General features: G+C 29.4%; 2 protein-coding genes across 3 annotated transcripts; both read left to right on the top strand.

The window, feature by feature from the left end:
• The first annotated feature begins 42 nt into the window (after window positions 1-42).
• On the top strand, window positions 43-5,471 carry LOC111620878 (UDP-N-acetylhexosamine pyrophosphorylase-like). Of its 2 annotated transcripts, XM_023362880.1 has the most exons (10): window positions 43-339; window positions 784-1,078; window positions 1,825-2,029; window positions 2,103-2,278; window positions 2,367-2,539; window positions 3,653-3,846; window positions 3,927-4,061; window positions 4,441-4,617; window positions 4,990-5,047; window positions 5,141-5,254. In XM_023362880.1, exons 2-10 carry the CDS (start codon window positions 808-810, stop codon window positions 5,252-5,254), a joined length of 1,503 nt encoding a protein of 500 aa, XP_023218648.1. In that variant the 5' UTR covers window positions 43-339; window positions 784-807. The 2 variants fall into 2 exon arrangements, with proteins under 2 accessions (XP_023218648.1, XP_023218647.1); XM_023362879.1 differs by lacking the exon at window positions 43-339 and having other exon boundaries at window positions 808-1,078; window positions 5,141-5,471.
• Window positions 5,472-9,064: 3,593 nt separating this feature from the next.
• LOC111620910 (protein phosphatase inhibitor 2-like) lies at window positions 9,065-22,641 on the top strand. The gene is made up of 4 exons (XM_023362933.1): window positions 9,065-9,273; window positions 18,492-18,662; window positions 20,400-20,488; window positions 22,319-22,641. Exons 1-4 carry the CDS (start codon window positions 9,191-9,193, stop codon window positions 22,498-22,500), a joined length of 525 nt encoding a protein of 174 aa, XP_023218701.1. The 5' UTR covers window positions 9,065-9,190; the 3' UTR covers window positions 22,501-22,641.
• The last annotated feature ends 1,014 nt before the right edge of the window (window positions 22,642-23,655 follow it).

The raw sequence follows: 23,655 nt of genomic DNA, 5'->3' as shown, positions 1-23,655 counted from the left end.
ATGCAGCATTACTACTAAACTACTAAAGATTCTATGCAGCATTACTACTAAACTACTAAAGATTTCATGCAGCATTACTACTAAACTACTAAAGATTTTATGCAGCATTACTACTAAACTACTAAAGATTCTATGCAGCATTACTACTAAACTACTAAAGATTTCATGCAGCATTACTACTAAACTACTAAAGATTTTATGCAGCATTACTACTAAACTACTAAAGATTTCATGCAGCATTACTACTAAACTACTAAAGATTTCATGCAGCATTACTACTAAACTACTAAAGATTTTATGCAGCCTTACTACTAAAGATTTTACTCAGCATTACTAAAGGTAACCTTTATTCATTATTGTTCGTAAGGTAATGAGGTCAACCTTAGTTTAAGGATCATTTATAGTTTAAATATGACATTTTTTTTTTCTTTCTTTTAAATGATAAAATAATTATAATGTGATTGTTAAATGTTGAAGTTGTAGAGATGCGATCTCGTTTAACATTACTAAAAGATGTGCTTTCGCCACAACCGAATACTCATTCCCTCTTAACATACCTATCCTGTCTCACCTGTTTAGCAGGATTGCAGAGACAGTAGTTTAGTCCTGTAAGAGAAATCAGGACACCCTACAGTTATTTTTCCACTTGTCTTAACCCAGAGCAAAACATTTTGTCTGCCATTAAAGAGAATAGATTTTTCTGCTTGACTTAACTTTAAATATTTTCTTACGCTTCGATAAACAGTTATAAGATTTTTTTTATTACTTATTTCATCTATTTAGAACAGGAAATTGGATTGAGAAAATATGGAAGTATTACGATCGAATCTGGAAAAGTATGGGCAACAACATTTGCTACAATTTTGGAACCAGTTAAATAACGAACGACAACAGATGTTGTTAAATGACATCCTCAGTATAGACTTTGAAGACGTGTTATCATCTTACGAACAAACGTGCAGGATTACTAATAATAATGGTGAAAAATTGGATAATTTAATACAACCCATTCCTACCGAAAATCATGGAATTTTTTCTATTACACCCGATACTAAAATACAAGAATATAGACTCGAAGGTAAGTGTTTTTATGTGTTAAATTCAAGTATAATTGTGTGTAGTACGTATGTAAGATAATATACCACTTTAAGTATAGATAATAATCTAGAAAATTAGTATGCAATATACCCAATTCTAGTGTATCTTATAGAATAACACATAGTTCTAGTATACCGTATGACAGAAATTGACAGTTATAGAAAATTTAAAGAATACAATAACCAATGGTTTTTATGTATTTTATTAATTCTAGAGTTTAATCTCAGCGAGGAATTCTTTCTACACGTACCGGTATTATTATTATTTTGCATCGTACAGACAAGTTTTTTGACCTTTCCGTTGTAGGGGTCATATGTCAAATCGACTAGGAGTCGTATATAAATTAACTAAAGAATGCTCAAGAAAAGAAAGTAGCACGTGTAAATTACAGATAAATAATTCTTATCAATAGAAAATAAATAGTTTTTTTGTCTAGATATTAAAATATTTTAATGAGAAAGATTAACTTCGTTATTCTATCTCCAGGATTTTTTTAAAATTAAATACTTTTTTTTGTTGGTTTTTAATAAGAATAAAGGGTCAAAACCTTCCATTCTTCCTTCTCTTTTCACGTTCTTTCATAGATTTAATTAGATTTATGTTAAGTTCAGTGAGGAGATGAGGAACACGTAAACCTGTACTCGCTGTACCTTTTATTAAATTACACGATACCGTATTAAAACACGAGTTTTAGACTGTGGTATTAAGATAATGCGTGTTTTTCAGGTCTCAATCAGATCAGTAATAATCGTGTAGCGGTGCTTCTGTTAGCCGGAGGACAAGGAACCAGGTTGGGTGTAAGTCATCCCAAAGGAATGTACGATGTGGGATTACCGTCTCGTAAATCACTCTATCAACTTCAGGGTGAAAGAATCTACAAATTGCAAAAGTTGGCCCACGAACAAACGGGAAGAAAAGGAAAAATACCATGGTTAGTATACATTTTCATTGATTTTTTCAGTCTTTATTTATATATTTATTTATTTAAACACTTAATTCTTAAGGTATATCATGACGAGCGAACATACAATCGAACCAACTATGGATTTTTTCGATCATCATAATTATTTCGGTTTAAATAAAGAAGATATTATTATGTTCGAACAGAATATGTTGCCATGCTTTACGTTCGATGGAAAAATTATATTAGAAAAACCGTGGAAAATATCAAAATCTCCTGGTTTGTATTATAAATTAATGAAATTCTTTTAAATAAGAAATTCAATTGTGAAATTTTTTAATTAAAAATTTTAATATTTTATTAATAGATGGAAACGGAGGTCTTTATAGGGCTTTGAAACGTAAAGGCATATTAGAAGATATGGAAAGGCGTGGAATAGAACATATTCACGTTTATTGTGTTGATAATATATTAGTAAAAATGGCCGATCCAGTTTTCATCGGTTATTGCATCTCTAAAGGAGCAAACTGTGCTGCTAAGGTAATTTTTAATTGGATAAAGTTATGTATTGTGTTGCTCAATGGTGCGTTATCCTATGGGGGGAAAGAGGAATTGCCTGGGGTTCTTCAAACAAAAAATAAACAGTTTCTCTGAGTCCTGGGGTAGGAAATGTTTCGAAATTTGACAAAACCAATCGCAAACTGGCACAGAAAAACATCATTACAATTAGATAAAGTTTATTATCACTTTCTTGAAAAACAATTTTGTAAGCTAATTGTTGTTTAAAAAAAAGTGATTCCCTGTTGTTATATTTATCAGAGGGAAAGTCAAAAGATGACACCCCCATTTTTAACTTAAAACGTTGAGAAATGCAAAAGAATTCAGGGTTTTTTTTTCTGTATGTAGGGATGTTTGTGTGCGGGGTACGATAATGTTACTATCGGTCTGCAATTTTTAATTTATTTAATCTAAAATATATGCTCTCCACCTCAAATTAATACTGCAGTGTCTTGCCCCTGTACATCATACTTTTCCTATAACAATAGAGTGGTTCTGGGTCATCTATTAACTACTTTCGGGGGAAAAGTTTTGAATTGAAATAAACGTGACTTCCAGTGAAAACCGTAATTTCTTATATAATTAATCGGGGTCTTCTTTTCCCTAAGTTTTCCATAATTGGTCTTGATTTACATTTATCTAATACCGTTCTCGAGATTAAAGAAAGACAGACAATGGGGCGTTATCCTATGGGCTGGAGTTCTTCAAACTAATCTTTTATCTGAAAAAATTCCCTCGAAGAAAAATGTCTGATGTCAACACTGTACATGGGTCCTCGTAATTCAAATTTGCCTGGTCCCTATGAAGCTATAACGCTTTGGCAAAAGGGCCTTCTTTACCCCAGGTCCCATGGGACCTGGGGTAAAGAAGTTTTGCAGAGAGGTTAAGGTATTAGGGAGACTGATTCTATACAATTTTAGTGGTTAAGGGTCAAGGGGATGGGGAGATAGGCGGGGTAATGTGCCATATACCGAGTGGGGGTCGGACTTAATGATTTATACCTATAAATATATATATGATTTATTTTTAGGGGGATTTGCTGACAGCTTGAGAAACTTCTTCCCTAATTAATTATTAAAATTATATATATTACAGGTAGTTGAAAAGGTAGAACCAACAGAATCTGTAGGAGTCGTATGCCGAGTAAATGGTAAATATAAAGTAGTAGAATATAGCGAAATATCTCTAGAAACGGCACAGTTGAGAAATCCTAACGGAAGATTAACATTCAACGCTGGAAATATCTGCAATCATTATTTCACTTTTGATTTTCTAAAAAGAGTAGTCAAGTGAGTCCACAAATTGTCTTGTCACGTCACTCATATTTATGCATGAATTCAAGTGAAATTGTTTATTTATTATATTTCAGTGCAAAGGAATTAAAGCATCACGTGGCTAACAAGAAAATCCCTTACGTGGACGAAAATGGTCACGAAATAAAACCGACCAAACCAAATGGAATCAAATTGGAAAAATTTGTTTTCGATGTTTTCGAGTTATCGGAGTAAGAAAAGTATTTTTATTTTATTATTTTCAGTTAACATCTTTCCCTTTCCCTCTAATTATCTCAATTCACACTACAAATGATAAAAGTTTTATTCCTTTAGAGGACCACCAGTGGCTAAGTGGTTCTGTTCCCCGAACACTAAGAGTTTGGTCACTTTACTGGGTTTTTTTTAAGTTTATAACACTTAAATACCCCCAGTTTCATGTTATCTTATGGGCAAAAAAGTGAAATTGTATATCAACAGGGAAAATGCCTATATACTCTTTGTAATAAATATATATGAATGGTATTCCTCAGCCTCAGAATGGCCGAGGATCACTGAATTAGAGTACACAATATCATATATTAAAATTAATTATTTTTTAAATGTTTCTAGCCGATTTGTTGTTTGGGAAGTTATAAGAAAAGACGAGTTTTCTCCATTGAAAAATAGTAAAGATGTGGCTAACGATTCACCAATTTCTGCTAGACAAGATCTTTTCGATTTGCATATGCGTTACGTCTTGAATGCGGGAGGTAGATTCGATTCTAAGAACATGGATCTCATCTCAAAGTAAGATTTAATTTCCTAATATACAGTAGACTCCCTCCCATAACACTTTCGATAATTCCGTGTTATATGAATTCCGTGTTGTACGAGTCACTTAGATTTTACATAATACGTGTGCCGGGCCGTGAACGGCTCACGTATTTGTAAAATCAGCGCTCGACGTTCGACGTTCACGTTTTAAAGATTAAAAACTTCGGCCGCAACCTCTCTAATAGATCATCAAATTACGTGTGAAGTGGCTCACAAATTAAGATCAATGCGCGGAGTGACAGGAATTTTACGTCTTCTTTTAAACTTTAAACAAATTATAACTTAATTTAATTATAAATAAATGAAAATATTTTATAATAAATACAATTTTTTTTATGAAATTAGTGATCTTGCAAAGAAGATCGTTTGCGAAATTTCTCCTTTGGTATCTTACGATGGAGAAGTAAGTACCCATTTTTGTAATTAATCTTTAAATACTGTAATTTATATATATATATATATCTATATTTAAATATATTTCTGTATTCTTTCTCAGGGTTTAGAAGAGTTAGTCAAAGGAAAAACATTCATTCTTCCTCTTCTTATACAGAGCACCGAAGAACAACAAACTTCTTTCCAAACTGCTACAAATGGTCATCGCCAAGATTAATAAAAGTCGAAGAATTGTTAACTGTTAACGAAATTTTATTATTATTATTATCAAAAATTAATATTTAAGGAACCGGAAATTAGGTTCTACATTTTAAAATATATTCCAGTTTTATCGCTGGAGAGGGGGCCTAAATTTGAAGATCAAAATTCCAACAAATTTGGCTATGGACTCTCGTGTTTCGCCATTACACTTTCTTTTTTTTTTTATGTAAATAACGTAATATATATTGTAAATATTTGGCTTTTAAACTGTTAAATAGATTTAAAACAATTTTTTTAATCTAATATGATTAGTTTTTTTCCAATTTTTGTCACAAAGTAGCGAAGTTGCGGCCGAAGTTTTCATCTGTAAAACGTGAACGTCGAACGTGAACGTCAAACGTCAAAACGTGAACGTCGAACGTCGAGCGCCGCTCGACGTTCGAAGTTCACGTTTTACAGATGAAAACTTCGGCCGCAACATCTCTCTATTAATCTAATTTTCTATTTGAAAAATTTAAAATTATTATTCGAATTTAAATCCAGTATTAAGCTATTAAACTTTTATAACTTTTGTGGAGGATTATACGTATGTATAAACATCTTTTATACTGTTTAAACTAAATGTATTACTGTATATTAAATGCAAACATTTTCGGTTTAGAAAGGTTTATATGGGATATATTATTGTTAAAACTTATTGTATATAAACCTATGTACAAATATTATTATCTTTTTCCCTCCAAATTTATCGATTTTCATGTTTTTACTTATTAAATTTTCGTAATTAACGTTTTTAGTCTCTCTTTTATTGCTGTACAGTGTACTCTGATGCACGGTATTGTGCCAGATTAGCCGGAGTGTCGGATTACCGAGAGCGCGTAGACCTAACGCGACTTGACACGTTTCGATATCGATTACAGTCGACGCCCCTATAACACTGTTGATAATTCCGTTTTATATGAATTCCATGTTGTACGAGTCACTTAGATTTTAAATACGTGAGCCGTTCACAGTCCGGCACACGTATTTGTAAAATCTAAGTGACTGGTACAACATGGAATTCATATAAAACGGAATTATCAACAGTGTTATAGGGGGTCGACTGTATATTTTAGAAGGCAGACAAGTAAATAACACGGCGCGCTGAATACACAGAAAATGTGACGTGATTTAAAAGATTTACATTAAAATGGAAGGTAAATTCTTGATAATCCGGCATGACGGATTATCAAGAAATAACACATAATTACTGTAATTAAGATGTTGTAAAGTTGCTTATACCAGGATCACATCCAGAAACAGCAGGCTTAAAGATTCACGCGCTTGGTTTTTTCTTTTAATGATTGATTCCACAGTAGAGCGTCGATTATCCGAAAGTCAATCATCCGAAAGAATTCCAGTCGGCAAATTTAAATTTTCGCCAGTGCTGTGGCGCTGCAATCTTTGACTATGTCTTGGGATACTCAAATATTTTACGTTTTTGATACTAAATTAACTTCTGAAGTATAATTTTTTATTGTTTTTATATTTTTCAATATATTTATTTTGTTTTTACAAAGTAAAAAAATAATTTTTAACGATACAATAGTCTTTGTTAGGCTTAACATCGACGAAAATTCAACGCGAAGCGACACACAACGGAGAAAAATGTCAAGATGGGATAAATTAATATATTTTTCGTACATATTCGGTTATCCGAAACATCGATCTTCAGAACAACCCCAGTCCCTAATTGATTCGGATAATCGACGCTCTACTGTATTTACAAAATTTTTTTTAATTTTTCGAGCCTATCTTTCATCTTTTTAACACACCACAGAAGTAACAGTATATTGGCTTGGATGAACTTCAACAGAACACGTGATAAATTATAACGAAAAAAACACAAAGTTAAAAACGATCGAAACGCCGACCTTTTATTTGAGGATTCGGCGTCCTTTAACATTAAAACAATGGTTACAATTTCTGACCATAACTACCACGTTCTTTAGCACAATATATAACTGGTTGTATATTGTGCTAAAGTGTGCCAGGTTGTATATCCTGGGTTGTTCGTGTTATCATGTATGCTGTTATGCAAATGAACTTTTTAATATGTCAAAATAGGAGAAAGCTTAAGTAACAGCACCTTCTAAATCATTAAAGAAAATAATATAATAATAAACTTTCACATAAATTATGTGATTAACATTATACAATCTTATTTATTGGAATAACTTAAACTGTTATGGCACTTTGAATTTCACAACAGTCCCTTGCTTTTACAACTGCATTTATTCGTGGAACACTTCTCTTTGCAATGGTTAAAAGCAAGGGACTCTTGTCCCTTGCTTTTACAACTGCATTTATTCGTGGAACACTTCTGTTTGCAATGGCAGCGTGTATAGCCTTGCCCTCCACTTTTCGAATTAGCTGCAGCTACTTCTCTCAGCGACATTTCTTGAAAAGAAATCTAATCTATGGAAAGTACTGGTAACTTTTCTTTACAATTTACGAACTGATTACGGGTATAAAGCTGCTTGAGGGTAACATTTTTGTTTGCTAATTTATAAAAGTCGGAGTCTTCTATTCAAACAACAACCGCCAACACATTTCGGGCATCTGTACGGCAAGGGGCTTGTATTCGTATTATATCACCAATTTCAGAAGACGGAAACGGCGTAGAATTTAGCAATATACTGTCGCCTCCCTGTCGACATGGGCTTCTCGGGTGTCGTTTCGACCTCTACCAAAGCTTATCTGTGCTTGTCGACATACACCTGCGATTGTTCGAATGTATAATAATATAACCAAATATTCGGTCTTTCACCAACATATTTTGTGTGTCGACATTCACCGGAGAATATCGACATTCTCTAATTTCGGTCTTTCACAGTAACAATTATATACAATGTAGTGTTATATAAGCTTATGTCACTTGTTAATAACTGTGACGTAAGCTTATACGTGTTAAAGTACTTACGTAAATGTGACGTAAATATGAGGAAATACTTAATAACTGTCATTTGTGGAGTGTTAACGTCCTGAATTCTTTATTGAATTAATATACTTATATAATACGTCTTTGATAATAGTTTGTCATCCTATTTCAAATACTTTTTAGCAATTTTAAGAAAAATTTTAAACTTTTCGCTCCCTATACCGCAATTATAGGCCAATTTTTAAATTATATTCGAATAACTATATAAAATTTGTATAATTATTTAACTTATAATCGCATTAATGCATCAGCTTACCGCTCCGGGAACCAGGTAACAAATACAGGCGGTCGAATAAGCCCCTAGAATTTTTCGGGAGTGGTCTATCCTGAATATGTAGGGCCTCGTCTCTCACTACCCGGCAGTCCCATTGTGGGCCTGGCCAAACCCATAATTGGCTTGCTAAAAGAGGCCCACTTAGTGCCCATAGAGTTAAAATTGTGAAGATCCGGACCAGAATCGAACTCGGACTCCTCATAGCGATGCGCTGTTGAATACCGCCGAATACAACGAAATCGCCCGAACTGGCTGGCATTATTATGAAATTAACCAAGAATATTTAACACAAAATAAAAACCCTATAAACTAATTATTTATAATCCTATTCCGAATATTATCTCCATTTCAAAATGGAGAATATAGACAAAAACGACGGATATCAATAATTAAAAAATAAAATTAAAATTTATTATAAAAAAAATAATAATAATAAACGCTTAAAATTTTAACTAATAAATAATATTTTCCTTTCGTAAAGTAATAGTAATTACAGTAATAGAAATATTTTTAAAGATACATCTTGACGAATTACTATCGATTGGAGTGAAAGATAAAGAGTTTTAAATATTAACCGAGATGTGGCGTTTGAACATGTTCTACGAGTGGATTTGAGCTGTTATTAAGTGTGCTAGAAATACTTGCGTTACACAATATAACGCTACATAGAAAGCACGAGTTTGATTCATGTAAAGAAAATGGCAGAGAACTTAACGAAGAAACCAGCTAAAGGCATTCTCAAGCACTCCAAGAGTTTAGATCAGCATGATATCAATAGACAGTAAGTAACTTTCCCATTGAATTGTAAAGAACTTCAAAAGTTTATATTATAAAACACATTATATATTATTATATTCATTTCTAATTCCTCCAAACACTCCTCACCTCAATATATACAATTATTTAAATTTTCTTCAGTTAAATCCATTGTTTATACAGTCTTTTAATGACACCATGCCTCAATTTAGGTCTGTGACGTCACCTCTATTGTTTATGTATTAAAACTTATGAATAATTGTTTGTAATTGTTTATTGTTTTCCTAGTACAATTGATATTTCCCTTCTTTTTCTTTTTTGTAGTGTAATTTAAATGGAATACAAGCATTATTCTCTTTATAAAACTGCAATCTTTTTATTGAGTTGTAGATCATTTGCAAATTTTTTTGGTAGGTGCTAAAACTGAGAATTAATTCGGCAAATTAGTGAACGGCATCGAGCGTTGCGTGCGCGACACGGTACGAAATTTATTTATATGTGCTTCCGTGAAGCCAAATAAATTTAAAGTAATGATTTAGACTTTGGAAAGGTTTCATGAATAAATATAAATCTTCATAACGGATCCTAAATTATACTTAAGTAATAATTTTTTTTTTTAAACTCTCTGCCTTGTGGGTACTAAGCGACCCTCTTTTGGCAAGCCCATTGCGGGTTCAGCCAGGTCTAGCCGGGTGGTGAGGGACGGGGCCCGACCCAACGTTTCCGGACATTGGGGATCTTTCGACCCGTCCGGATCCGATCCCGGGTTCCCCGGAAAGCGGTAGGCTGCCACCTTCGCCGCTCGGCCGTCTAAGTAATGGGTTTTATAATATAAACAGTTTATGTAAATAGTCATTATTCGATAAGTATATTAATAATTTTGAATGAAGTCAGTATGAAATTTAATAAATTTTAAAAATTTCATTATGTAATCGCAATGAATTTTTATCAGAATGAATTAATTATCTATTGTTAAATATACAGTTTTTCCAAAATATGATAAAAAATTTGATATATGCATTAAAATTTTCATAAAATATTTATAAGAATTAATAAAAATTTCAGTAATACTTGCCGTATCATTAAATTTTGATTTTTATTTCTTTTTTTATGGATTAGGAAAGTTGAGGAATTACTTTCACGTTTTTAGGTCATGCATTAAAGCACAAATTTTTATATATATTTTATGTTAAGGGAATTAATAAGAAAAAAAACAAGTAAAAATATATAAATATATGTATATTTTTTGAATCTATTAACATATCTTGCGAAAATAAATTATAAATTCTCTTAACTATTTATTTTATAGTATATATGTAATATGAATTCTATGTAAAGATAGAAATATCAATGAACTTAGTTAAAATGTTATAAGTGTTAATAATACATTAATATTGAAGAAAAAAAATAGTCGCGTAGGCTAGGATTTAACTTTAAAATTCCAATTTTGGCTGTGTAATTAGAGATACAGACCAGTTTTCACTTTATTTTCATATATTTAATTACTTCTAGTCTAACAGGTAATGCTTAAAAATTTTCCCAATTTCTGATATTAAATGGTATTTATTTTTAAGTGAACGATAAATTTGTAAATATATTTAAATAGAAAAAACTATTTTTTTTTTCTTAAATTTTGTATAAATATGATTACTAATGCAATTGATCAATGACATTATTTATTGGAAATGACAAAAGCATTTAAAATAATTCAACGAAATATCGAATAAAAATCTTATTAAAATAAAAGAAAATTTTATAATTAAATAAAGGATGTAGTAATTGTAGAGAGAGATGAAAAATCCATTTGTGTAAACAAAAATAAATTTAATTAACGTAGAAAGAATGGGATCTCTGTCAAGGACAACTGTAAATTATTTGAAAATTAGCTTCGTCGATACGTGTAAAGTTTGGTTAAAAAGTAAATTTTAATGGTAAAATTTTAATGAACTTATACTATTATCATACTTCAATATCTTTAATTTATTTAAGTCTTAAACTAATTTTATAATTAGTTAAAATAGAAAGTTGCTTAAATCTTAGGTAATTCTTCTAATCGATAAAATTCACTGCGTAGATTTCTGTTCCTAATGTTACAAATACTAGAAATTAATATAACTTTAGTAAATTAAAGAAATCGTTTACATATTATATATACAGTGTATTAGTATTAACGTTTCAAAGCAAATAACTTACTACGAAAACTATTTATAAAAGACGATTATTGTTTTTGAACAATTTTTCCTATCGTCGGGTTTGTTAGAATAATAATTAAAGCATATTCGACGGAATAAAAATTTGTCAAAATATCAGAATTAGAATGTAGCGTAAATTAAATAAAATTAATGATAAAATAAAAACCCATAAAAATTTCTTTATAATGAATCTGTTAATAATATAAATTTCTTGTGATATAAACATATGAATGCAAGAGTTGATAGTAACTTTAATATAACGAGATTATTTATCTCTTTCCAATATTTTCTTGTGATATATATATAGTATTGATATATATATAGTATCGATTGAATTCTACTGAAACCTTATTCAGGAAAAAAAAAATCTATGAAATCTCTAACTTAAAATAGTTTTACAGGATTCTATTTTAATTTATCTACAAATTAAATAATCTCAACTGAACGTATTTCAAGATAATAAATACTGTACATATATCTGTCGTAATTAATTTCCATTGTTAAATATATAAAAGTAACTGTAGAGTTTTTTTTAATACATATACTGTATTTAAAATTATAAAATATCAAAAATTTGTTTGATTCAATTAATTTATAATATTAAAAAGTGGGAAAACTAAATCTAAGATTTTCTTTCCACTTTTCTAATATAATTGTTATATATATTTTTAAATAATCCATTTTATATGTAACTTTAATAAATAATGATATATAATAATACATAAGAATAATAATTTAATGATATAATAATATAATAATATAAATATTAAAAAATAAACATTTTCCTCTGTTATGTAATTTTAATCTTCAGTTTATTTTTTATTTTTTCCTGCAAACTGTATTCAAAAAAGAAAAACAAGTTTCTTTTTAAACTGCGTTATCTTCTGAGTTATATGTAAATTTTTTCAGTTAGGATATTGATGATCAGAAAAATCAGGTTGACTCTGTTACCAATTAAATGCTATCTCGAGTGGACTATTGACCTTCAAAATCCTTGGCACATGTCACTGTTTAAGTACGTATTGTGTTACATAATATGACGTAACTGTCCTGTAATATTTTTACATTCCTCATATATATTTGTCTTTTCTGAAGTATGCCAGACAATTGGAAACAGTTGAAATAAATCTTTCTTAGAATTTTATATCATTCTTTTTTATTTATTTATTTATTTATTTTGTACTGAAATAATGTGTGATAAAATGTTAATTTAACCTATTATTTTTAATTAGAAGAGTCTAAAAAGATATTATAAATGGAAGTAATCATAATATTTTTTAAATTTTAATGTGCGCAAAGCTTATCTGACCATAAAAACGCATAAAAATTAAATCTTGGAATTTTAATAATTTGATGCTAATCCAAAGAATTTCATATGTATAATTGAATCAAATAAATAAAATACTTAACAAATTTAATATAGCTTAGTTTTATACAGTATATGATAAATTTTGTATTGATTGGATGATTTATTACATGAACAACATAAACACAAACCTAAAGAAGTTGGTTATTTTCATATAACTCACACATTGGTTACATGATCTATTATTAAAATTATTCTGTAAGTTATTTAAGATTAAAAAGTATGTGATTATTATTGGTAATAGATTATATCTATTGCTATATGATATCAAATGAACATAGGTAATAATATTGAAAATATCCAGTCTAAATAAACAACTTCAAATAATAATAATAATAATAATACCTGTATATCATTATAGAATTACATACAGTATAAATGATATATTGGATTTAGTGAATTATAATGTTATGTAGCAATTCAGAAAAATGTTATCTAAGAAATCTCAATAGCATAACTGCAGTATTTTGTTTTTTGTAATGTTTTGTTCTACAAAGAATACGTACTTTGGAATTATAAGATTTTTAAAACAATAATTTAATTTATTAGTAACATTTTGAAAAAAAAAAAATACTTGATATAAATTTTATACTGGGTGATCCAGAAATCCTTTGATATAGCAACCATTTGTGCTGATATATATATATATATATATATAAATGGACGTGTATGTCCCTATATTTCACTTTTCTGCCAAAACTACACATTGCACGTGAATGGTGTTTGTATGTAGTAGTAGCCCCAAGTCTCCATTCTTGCACTATGGGGGTTGCGTCTCGATAGCTATAAGGTTGCGGGAGATATGGGGCTGAAAGTGGTTTTCTATTTCGAATGTTATGTTCAAATTTAATTCAAACAATATTCAAATTAAATTCGAACATGAAATTTGAATATTGGTTTGATTATAGAACGATTGTAAACGTTCCAGAAACGTTGAAAATAGTTCGTTTGACTGGACGTGAACAGGAGACATTCAGAAATAGAATCGGGACCAGGTCTCTAATTAGTCTGGAAACGAGGGACCTAATTCTTGCATTCTGTAAAAATGGGTAAGATTGGCTATAATGTAATTATCTTAATCTTCACTATTGTTACTTTTTGCCCACAAATAAAAACCCAGCAAAGTGGGTCCTTGCAGCTAGATTCTAGATTACTTAGAAAAACANCAAGTTTCTTTTTAAACTGCGTTATCTTCTGAGTTATATGTAAATTTTTTCAGTTAGGATATTGATGATCAGAAAAATCAGGTTGACTCTGTTACCAATTAAATGCTATCTCGAGTGGACTATTGACCTTCAAAATCCTTGGCACATGTCACTGTTTAAGTACGTATTGTGTTACATAATATGACGTAACTGTCCTGTAATATTTTTACATTCCTCATATATATTTGTCTTTTCTGAAGTATGCCAGACAATTGGAAACAGTTGAAATAAATCTTTCTTAGAATTTTATATCATTCTTTTTTATTTATTTATTTATTTATTTTGTACTGAAATAATGTGTGATAAAATGTTAATTTAACCTATTATTTTTAATTAGAAGAGTCTAAAAAGATATTATAAATGGAAGTAATCATAATATTTTTTAAATTTTAATGTGCGCAAAGCTTATCTGACCATAAAAACGCATAAAAATTAAATCTTGGAATTTTAATAATTTGATGCTAATCCAAAGAATTTCATATGTATAATTGAATCAAATAAATAAAATACTTAACAAATTTAATATAGCTTAGCTTTATACAGTATATGATAAATTTTGTATTGATTGGATGATTTATTACATGAACAACATAAACACAAACCTAAAGAAGTTGGTTATTTTCATATAACTCACACATTGGTTACATGATCTATTATTAAAATTATTCTGTAAGTTATTTAAGATTAAAAAGTATGTGATTATTATTGGTAATAGATTATATCTATTGCTATATGATATCAAATGAACATAGGTAATAATATTGAAAATATCCAGTCTAAATAAACAACTTCAAATAATAATAATAATAATAATACCTGTATATCATTATAGAATTACATACAGTATAAATGATATATTGGATTTAGTGAATTATAATGTTATGTAGCAATTCAGAAAAATGTTATCTAAGAAATCTCAATAGCATAACTGCAGTATTTTGTTTTTTGTAATGTTTTGTTCTACAAAGAATACGTACTTTGGAATTATAAGATTTTTAAAACAATAATTTAATTTATTAGTAACATTTTGAAAAAAAAAAAATACTTGATATAAATTTTATACTGGGTGATCCAGAAATCCTTTGATATAGCAACCATTTGTGCTGATATATATATATATATATATATAAATGGACGTGTATGTCCCTATATTTCACTTTTCTGCCAAAACTACACATTGCACGTGAATGGTGTTTGTATATAGTAGTAGCCCCAAGTCTCCATTCTTGCACTATGGGGGTTGCGTCTCGATAGCTATAAGGTTGCGGGAGATATGGGGCTGAAAGTGGTTTTCTATTTCGAATGTTATGTTCAAATTTAATTCAAACAATATTCAAATTAAATTCGAACATGAAATTTGAATATTGGTTTGATTATAGAACGATTGTAAACGTTCCAGAAACGTTGAAAATAGTTCGTTTGACTGGACGTGAACAGGAGACATTCAGAAATAGAATCGGGACCAGGTCTCTAATTAGTCTGGAAACGAGGGACCTAATTCTTGCATTCTGTAAAAATGGGTAAGATTGGCTATAATGTAATTATCTTAATCTTCACTATTGTTACTTTTTGCCCACAAATAAAAACCCAGCAAAGTGGGTCCTTGCAGCTAGATTCTAGATTACTTAGAAAAACAATCTTTTATATATAAAAAACAAAAACTATATTACATACAAATGTATGAACAAATAAAAACCCAGCAAAGTGGGTCCTTGCAGCTAGTCTATAATAAATACGTGCATACATAAGCAAACACAGGGAAAAAACATGCTAAATTAAAGGGGAAAAAAACCCATAAAAAATGTGAACTATGTGAAAATAAATTAAGAATTTACTATGTATATGTTTTGTTATAAATTATATGATGCATGATATTCAACACATGACAGTTTAAAAACTTATCACGTTTGCTGACTTGTCAATTTAAAATTTAGTATAGAGTATTTAACTTAGTTAAAACAACATTTATTCACCTTTGCTGTTCTGTTGCATCATCTATCTGAATAAGTTTAAGTGCTAATAATTGCCGAGACAATTTTCATTATTTAAATAAACACTTAAGATCAGATTATCATCCTATTGCTGATAAAAATTCACATAAATATAACAACTGTTTATATATATTTTTTCTATTCTAAACATTATTAAAAATAATAATAATAATAAATATATGTATTAATTTGGAAGAACTTCTGAGAAATAACATTAAAACTACAGAACAAAATTTCATTAAGTAAGCCGTAATTTTGTTAATAAATATATTTTAGAAAATATAGTNTCTACATTAAAGAAATTACACAATACGAAAATTTTTATTATTATGAATGAATAATGATTATGAAAATGATTAAAATATTGCAACATATATTATTTATAATGTATTTTCATCTTACTAAATCACCTACGATTTGTATATATTTAGAGGAGAATAATATTTCAGCTAAATAAATATTCAGAAATAGACCCTACTAAATAAACATTAATATTTAAAATTAATTGACAAATGAGTGATTCAAACATTAATGAAGGATATGAGTCAAAAGTATTTAGTAACAGATTTTGTCATAATTTTAGAAAATATATTTATAGATATTATCACTTCCTGAATATCTGAAATGTATTGTGTGACTATTTAATAGAATGTAATTATGATGTCACAAACATTTAAATATTAACAATAGTAAATTCATTGCTTATATTATTTTTTTGTTTTTATTTCATAAAACAAATTAATAAAAAGTATGAAAACTCTATTTGGCATGTTGTGTTTAATTAGTCATAAGAAGTTGAAAAAGAAACTGGTTTTATTTATTTATTTAGAGAAATTTCCTATCCAATTTATTCTCTTCAAAACAATAAATATTTCTTTGCAACATTTTTAGAATTTTTGTGGCTGTACTAATATAGTTTAATGATAATTTTAGAGGGCTTTTTTATCGAGCCCATCGCGGGTTTGGTCAGGTCCACAATGGGGCAGTCAGTCGATGAGGGAAATAGCCCAACACGTCCAAGATCGACTCCCAAAAATTCCTGGGGATTTTTTTGATCTGCCCAATTTATTCCAGAGCTCCAGAGCAGCAGACTGTCACCTTAACTGTTCAGCTGTCTGACTAACTGTTTAACAATATTGTAAAAAATTGCAAAAAGATTGTAACTTCACTCAAACCTATTTTCTTAACCATTCTTAACCACTGTCCGACGCGCCGGCGGTCATACTAATTAGGGCCGTACGGAGCCATCCGACTGCCCAATGTTGCTATAACCAATGTAGTTTCACTCAAGGTTAAATTATCTTGGCCTTGTAAGACATTGTTTTACATCCTAGTGGTGGTCTCTCGCGCACATCTATAAAGTTGGCTCCGACCGCCGGCAGTCGTATGGCTCTGTACGGCCCTAATTAGTACGACCGCCGGCACGTCGGATAGCGGTTAACACGTTAAAAATTCTTTACTTCAAAATATTTTTTATTTAAAATCATTTTGGAATTTAAATTTTTTGTTAATGTTTTTGAAGGTAGATTATTTTTGAACCAAAATCATTTGGAATGAACTTAATTTTTCATCTCTTTAATAAAGCAGTTGATTTTGAAGCAGAGAATTTATATAATAATTATCTTATTCAGATTTTACAATTACATATCAGAATTTATAGGTAAAGCATGTATATTTTTATGCTTTTAGAAAGCAATTGATACCATTACATTATCGATTATCTGTCAAAAGATTTAAATTACGGATGGTTCTCGGTGTATTAAGATTTGACAGTATAAAGTTGAAAACTTTATTAATGTTAATTATTATAAATATATAATCAAATATTTGCTGCTATATTCATATGTTATCTTCACATTAGCATTATTCTCTATTAATTAGTTAAATTAATAAGACAGTCAACCTTATTAATTTACAGATGAATATTTTATAAGAAATTACTGTAGGGTGTCTGAAAAGTTACTTTGCAGTGAGAAATTTGTAATGAATGATATTAAAATTACAGGTGTTGTATTCAATACTATACATATAAGTCCTGTGTGGCATTACTGCTTGCTCACAGATGCTCTGGTTTTTGGAAGACTTCTTTGATGATTAGATAATCTCTGGACCTTGCTCTCCAGATTTTGGTGCCTCCGGGGCTCATTACTATCATTTGCTGTAGGGAAAGCTGCAATATCATATGTAAAACTTCACTGTTAATAAAACTTTGCCACTGCGCAGTAACTTCTCTGACATCTTGTATAATCAGTCTTTAGTAAATAAAAATTATAATTTTGTTGTGTTTAGATGTAAAAAATTTATTTCTTAATAAAGTATGTTGTGTTATATCTCAACAGGAAAAATAAAGCAATCAAAAAAGTTGCGTGTATAACCAATTATTGATATTTCATTAATTCATTACGTTTTCTTATATTAGGCAATTTTAAGCCAATGTATCAATTGATTATTTTTCATCAATTAATCAATTTAAAACTGTATATTTTCAGGCAAGATATCAAATGGGACGAAATGAACATATTACAGACACTTCATCCTGCGGATAAAGATTATGGCCACATGACAATTGATGAGCCTAAAACACCTTATAACTATTATAAAGATGAAGATCTTTCTGGTACTGAGAAATTAGCTATTAACCCATCTCTTCTAGCAGAAAAGTAAGTTTTATATTTTATTAAGATTGCAAAATCAATAAAATCTGATTTTTATTACGATTTAATTATAAAGGAAGATATTGCGAAAAATATTTTCAGAAATTAATTATGATTTTATTTTAAATTTATATAATAGACTAATGATAGATTTAATATATTTATTTTCACTAATCATTACATTGATAGTTTTTCTTAAGGTATACAATAGGAGTATTGACAAATGGAAGCTTTTTCTTGCTTTTCAAAGAGCAGTTCGTTAACCGTGAGCATGCATTCTGACAGAACAATTTGTAATCTTTATTTCATCCTTGTTGAACCACTTTATTGTGTTGGCATTGTCTTTTTTAAAGAATTTTTTAAGCCATTTTTTAAATCACAAAATTATCTGTTCCTTTGGCTGGTAGGTTTTGATCATCTGTGAATGTTGTTTCAAGGAAATTTTCTGCCAAGCCATTGGCTTTTGTCATAGGATACTAATGAAAATGAGGTCTAATTTCTACATTAAAGAAATTACACAATACGAAAATTTTTATTATTATGAATGAATAATGATTATGAAAATGATTAAAATATTGCAACATATATTATTTATAATGTATTTTCATCTTACTAAATCACCTACGATTTGTATATATTTAGAGGAGAATAATATTTCAGCTAAATAAATATTCAGAAATAGACCCTACTAAATAAACATTAATATTTAAAATTAATTGACAAATGAGTGATTCAAACATTAATGAAGGATATGAGTCAAAAGTATTTAGTAACAGATTTTGTCATAATTTTAGAAAATATATTTATAGATATTATCACTTCCTGAATATCTGAAATGTATTGTGTGACTATTTAATAGAATGTAATTATGATGTCACAAACATTTAAATATTAACAATAGTAAATTCATTGCTTATATTATTTTTTTGTTTTTATTTCATAAAACAAATTAATAAAAAGTATGAAAACTCTATTTGGCATGTTGTGTTTAATTAGTCATAAGAAGTTGAAAAAGAAACTGGTTTTATTTATTTATTTAGAGAAATTTCCTATCCAATTTATTCTCTTCAAAACAATAAATATTTCTTTGCAACATTTTTAGAATTTTTGTGGCTGTACTAATATAGTTTAATGATAATTTTAGAGGGCTTTTTTATCGAGCCCATCGCGGGTTTGGTCAGGTCCACAATGGGGCAGTCAGTCGATGAGGGAAATAGCCCAACACGTCCAAGATCGACTCCCAAAAATTCCTGGGGATTTTTTTGATCTGCCCAATTTATTCCAGAGCTCCAGAGCAGCAGACTGTCACCTTAACTGTTCAGCTGTCTGACTAACTGTTTAACAATATTGTAAAAAATTGCAAAAAGATTGTAACTTCACTCAAACCTATTTTCTTAACCATTCTTAACCACTGTCCGACGCGCCGGCGGTCATACTAATTAGGGCCGTACGGAGCCATCCGACTGCCCAATGTTGCTATAACCAATGTAGTTTCACTCAAGGTTAAATTATCTTGGCCTTGTAAGACATTGTTTTACATCCTAGTGGTGGTCTCTCGCGCACATCTATAAAGTTGGCTCCGACCGCCGGCAGTCGTATGGCTCTGTACGGCCCTAATTAGTACGACCGCCGGCACGTCGGATAGCGGTTAACACGTTAAAAATTNGAATAATCCTAAAATTTTTAGCAAAATATCTCATTAGATTTTTTTTAATTAAATCTTTTTAAATTAATATTTTATAGAATACAAGAAGGTGCAGAAAAACCGCCAAAAGTTATGACCGAAACATCTTCAAGCGAAGAAGAAGAAGACGAAACAGAAGAGGAAAGAGGTAAACATTAGAAGTATTTTACTTAGAAAATTGCATTTGAATTCTATTTTAGTGTATATGTAGTACTGTTTTGAAAGGATGTGATTTGTCTTAAATGGAAGCACAATTTAGCAAAAATATTATGTATATATCTTATCATTAACTGATACAGTGCACTTAACAAGACACTTTCTTCTGAAATCCATCTTCAACAGCAAAGAGCTTTGATAACTAATTTTGTTACATAAGCAGATTAAAAAGTTACCTAAATTATCAATTTCAGATTATATTTTAAATTTTTATAACTTTTCCTCTAGTATGTAATGTTTGATTTACAAATTTATTTAAATTACGTTACTTTTTATATTGAAATGCTAGATATCAGCTATCGCAAAATTATGTCCTCTTCAAATCCATCTGTCATACATAGAGTAAAAACTAGCCAGATGCCAAATATAATTATTATATGCCAACTGTTTTGCTGGTTGATTGGTACAAATGTTTAGATAGGCACAATTATGTCTTTGTTCTGATCGGATCGAGTTGGAAATTACAGAAATTCAATTTTTCTAATTTTGCATTAAATTAACTAAACACAGATTGGTCGAATATAATAAAACAAAGTAAATTTTAAAATTTTTATTTCTTAGATGATTTGTGAGATAAATTTATAATAAATCTGAAAATAAATTGCATCCTGTTCAATATATTACATGTAATGAATTCAAGTAGAGAATATATGTCGAGATTATCTTTTATATAAGATGTTTTATAAACAGAGACCGAATATAATGATAAATACTGCCAAATGTTAAAATAATTTTTGTATAATGATTAATTTAGCGCATAAGTATTTGAATTTAGTCATTACGGATAGTCGTTTTCCTGGCCGTTTACAATTTTTAATATTACAAAACTATAGCCTTAATCACTCCTTTCCAGCAGATAATTTCAGTCTTACACTAATGTTTTTGACTTCCTTGAGAAGTCCTCCTCAGATATTTACAGTTTTTAATCACTAAAATAAATAACAGCTTATAGTGGTGTTTAAATCCATAAGCTTTGTATGCTAATACAGTATTCACATTGTCATTTAAACAGGCTTAAAATATGTGAACTTAAGCAACACTATGTAAGTGAAGCTGATTAAAACCTTGCTTTAAATTTAAGAAAGTGATTCGTATTAATTTGCTTTCTGAAACAAACTTAAGTTGTTTCATGACAAAGTTTTCTCTGATATCCATTCTTATATTCAAAATATGATGGGAATAAATAGGCGTATTTCTTTTCATTCACTTCTATTATAATAATTCTTCTCTTTCCAAATATATAATATTTGATGCAATATAAACCGTCAAGCCATTTATGTATCTTTGAGTGGTATAAGTCGCACTGAAATTTTGTTTTCAGTAATGCAACTTAATTTAATCCTGCTTAAAGATTATTCCAGTAGTATGAATACAGTATAAAGGGATAAATTTACTAATTGTAAATTGAAAATGGCTATGACTTATAGTAGAATTTCTGCAGGTATGAAATGTCAAAACCAACATAAATCACATGGTAGTGTACTGTTATCATGGTATCATTTGCAAATAACGTTATTTAACTTAAGCCGCAGATGATTAAAAACTTTCTATTTAATGGGAAAGTATGTATTTAGTAATACTAGGTTAGTATTTATTAATATATTTTGGTTTTGTTTTGATATTTTTAAAGAAAATTTTTGCTTATACACCAGATATCTACTACAGTTTAAAGCAAATCTACGCAATATTCAAAATTCAGTTTAAACATCAGTACTGTAATTTTCAACTATGTGAAATTAATGTTTGTATCTGAAATTTGCAGCCAAACGGAAGCTTTTTGAATATAAAAGAAAAACGCATTACAACGAATTCTATGCAGTGAAACTTGCACGCAAATTAATGTCGGCAGATGAGGACGAGGACGAAGACGAAGAAGAAGAAGAGAGTAACAGTAACGTAGAATCTAGTGAAAGACAAGTAGAAAATAAAAACTGTTCGGATTAGAAGCGGTTTGATTTAAAAAAATATATATCAAAATAAAATTCGATAATTTGTATTTTGATATGACAAAATTTCATATGGCATTTTATCTTCCCGATAAATGTTGCCATTTCTTGTCATTGCCATAAAATTAAAAAAAAAAAATTTAATAGACATAATTCTTAAGATTAAAAACTGTCATCAGAATTTGACAATTTTTTTTTTAGCACTTGGGGTTGTTTTTACACNCTAATGAAAATGAGGTCAGCAAGTGATTCTTTTGTGACTTTTAAGAAAGATGCAAAAATCAATAGAGAGGTTGAGGCACATGTATTTAGCCCAAAACATGTACGGGTAACGGGTGAGCGTCGCCATCTGGCAGTTCTGGACCGTCGATAATGGCGTTTGCTACGTGTAGCTTGGTGAGTACACAATCAACTTAAACGTCTTCATTTTTTTGTGTTTGGGGTTAAAATTATGATTTATTTTGCTTCCGCCATTTTTTCAACTTATTTCCCGTGAGTCAATGTGCGATGTTCACTGAGTCACGTGATGTTATGAACGTGTGCCTCAATGATTATTACTTGGACTTGGAACGTGTACTTCTGCTACCTGTACACGTTTAACGTTTGAACTTGTGCCTCAACCTCTCTAATATTACAAGAAAAGCTGTGGATTGTAAATACTCCTAATGAAAGCTTAAAATTTTACTTTCAAATAAGTAAATTAACTGTATATTAGTTATAAATTAGCTAAACACAATTAAAAACATTATATTTCTGTTAAAATTTTAAATTTTAATACACGAAAAAATTTGTCAAAAGGAAAGAGTATAATTTACTTTGGAAATGGACGGTTTTGTATCTTATACCATAATAAATTGGAAAATATTCAATATACGTCATTATCATAAATTTTCAAATGGCCATATTTAATCTCTCTATTGTTTAAAATGTATAACTGAATATAAAAGAAGCACATGAATATTCACTGTTTTAATTAAAACAGATTCTTCACAACAAAATTTTAAGAATTATTTAAATGTACAGTAACTGTGCATGTAGTTTCATCTCATCAATTACTCATTAGCAGCTGAATAAATATTTATATCTATTTTAGAAAAACCCATATTTAACCACACAGCATGTACTGTGAGTTTACTATGTAACAACCATTTTC

Source organism: Centruroides sculpturatus, unplaced genomic scaffold, assembly GCF_000671375.1.
Source record: "Centruroides sculpturatus isolate CEXI.00-Female unplaced genomic scaffold, Cexi_2.0 scaffold17, whole genome shotgun sequence".
NCBI lineage: Eukaryota > Metazoa > Arthropoda > Arachnida > Scorpiones > Buthidae > Centruroides > Centruroides sculpturatus.
This window is presented reverse-complemented; position numbering and strand designations above follow the sequence as displayed.

What these genes read in the sequence shown, in the direction of transcription:
- LOC111620910 (XM_023362933.1), top strand. Translation starts at nt 9,191, where the DNA reads ATGGCAGAGAACTTAACGAAGAAACCAGCTAAAGGCATTCTCAAGCAC. An exon ending in CAGCATGATATCAATAGACA is followed by an intron (nt 9,274 to 18,491) that starts GTAAGTAACTTT and finishes GTATATTTTCAG; the next exon opens with GCAAGATATCAAATGGGACG. An exon ending in CGAAACAGAAGAGGAAAGAG is followed by an intron (nt 20,489 to 22,318) that starts GTAAACATTAGA and finishes TGAAATTTGCAG; the next exon opens with CCAAACGGAAGCTTTTTGAA.
- LOC111620878 (XM_023362879.1), top strand. Translation starts at nt 808, where the DNA reads ATGGAAGTATTACGATCGAATCTGGAAAAGTATGGGCAACAACATTTG. An exon ending in AGAAAAGGAAAAATACCATG is followed by an intron (nt 2,030 to 2,102) that starts GTTAGTATACAT and finishes TTAATTCTTAAG; the next exon opens with GTATATCATGACGAGCGAAC. An exon ending in TGGTATCTTACGATGGAGAA is followed by an intron (nt 5,048 to 5,140) that starts GTAAGTACCCAT and finishes ATTCTTTCTCAG; the next exon opens with GGTTTAGAAGAGTTAGTCAA.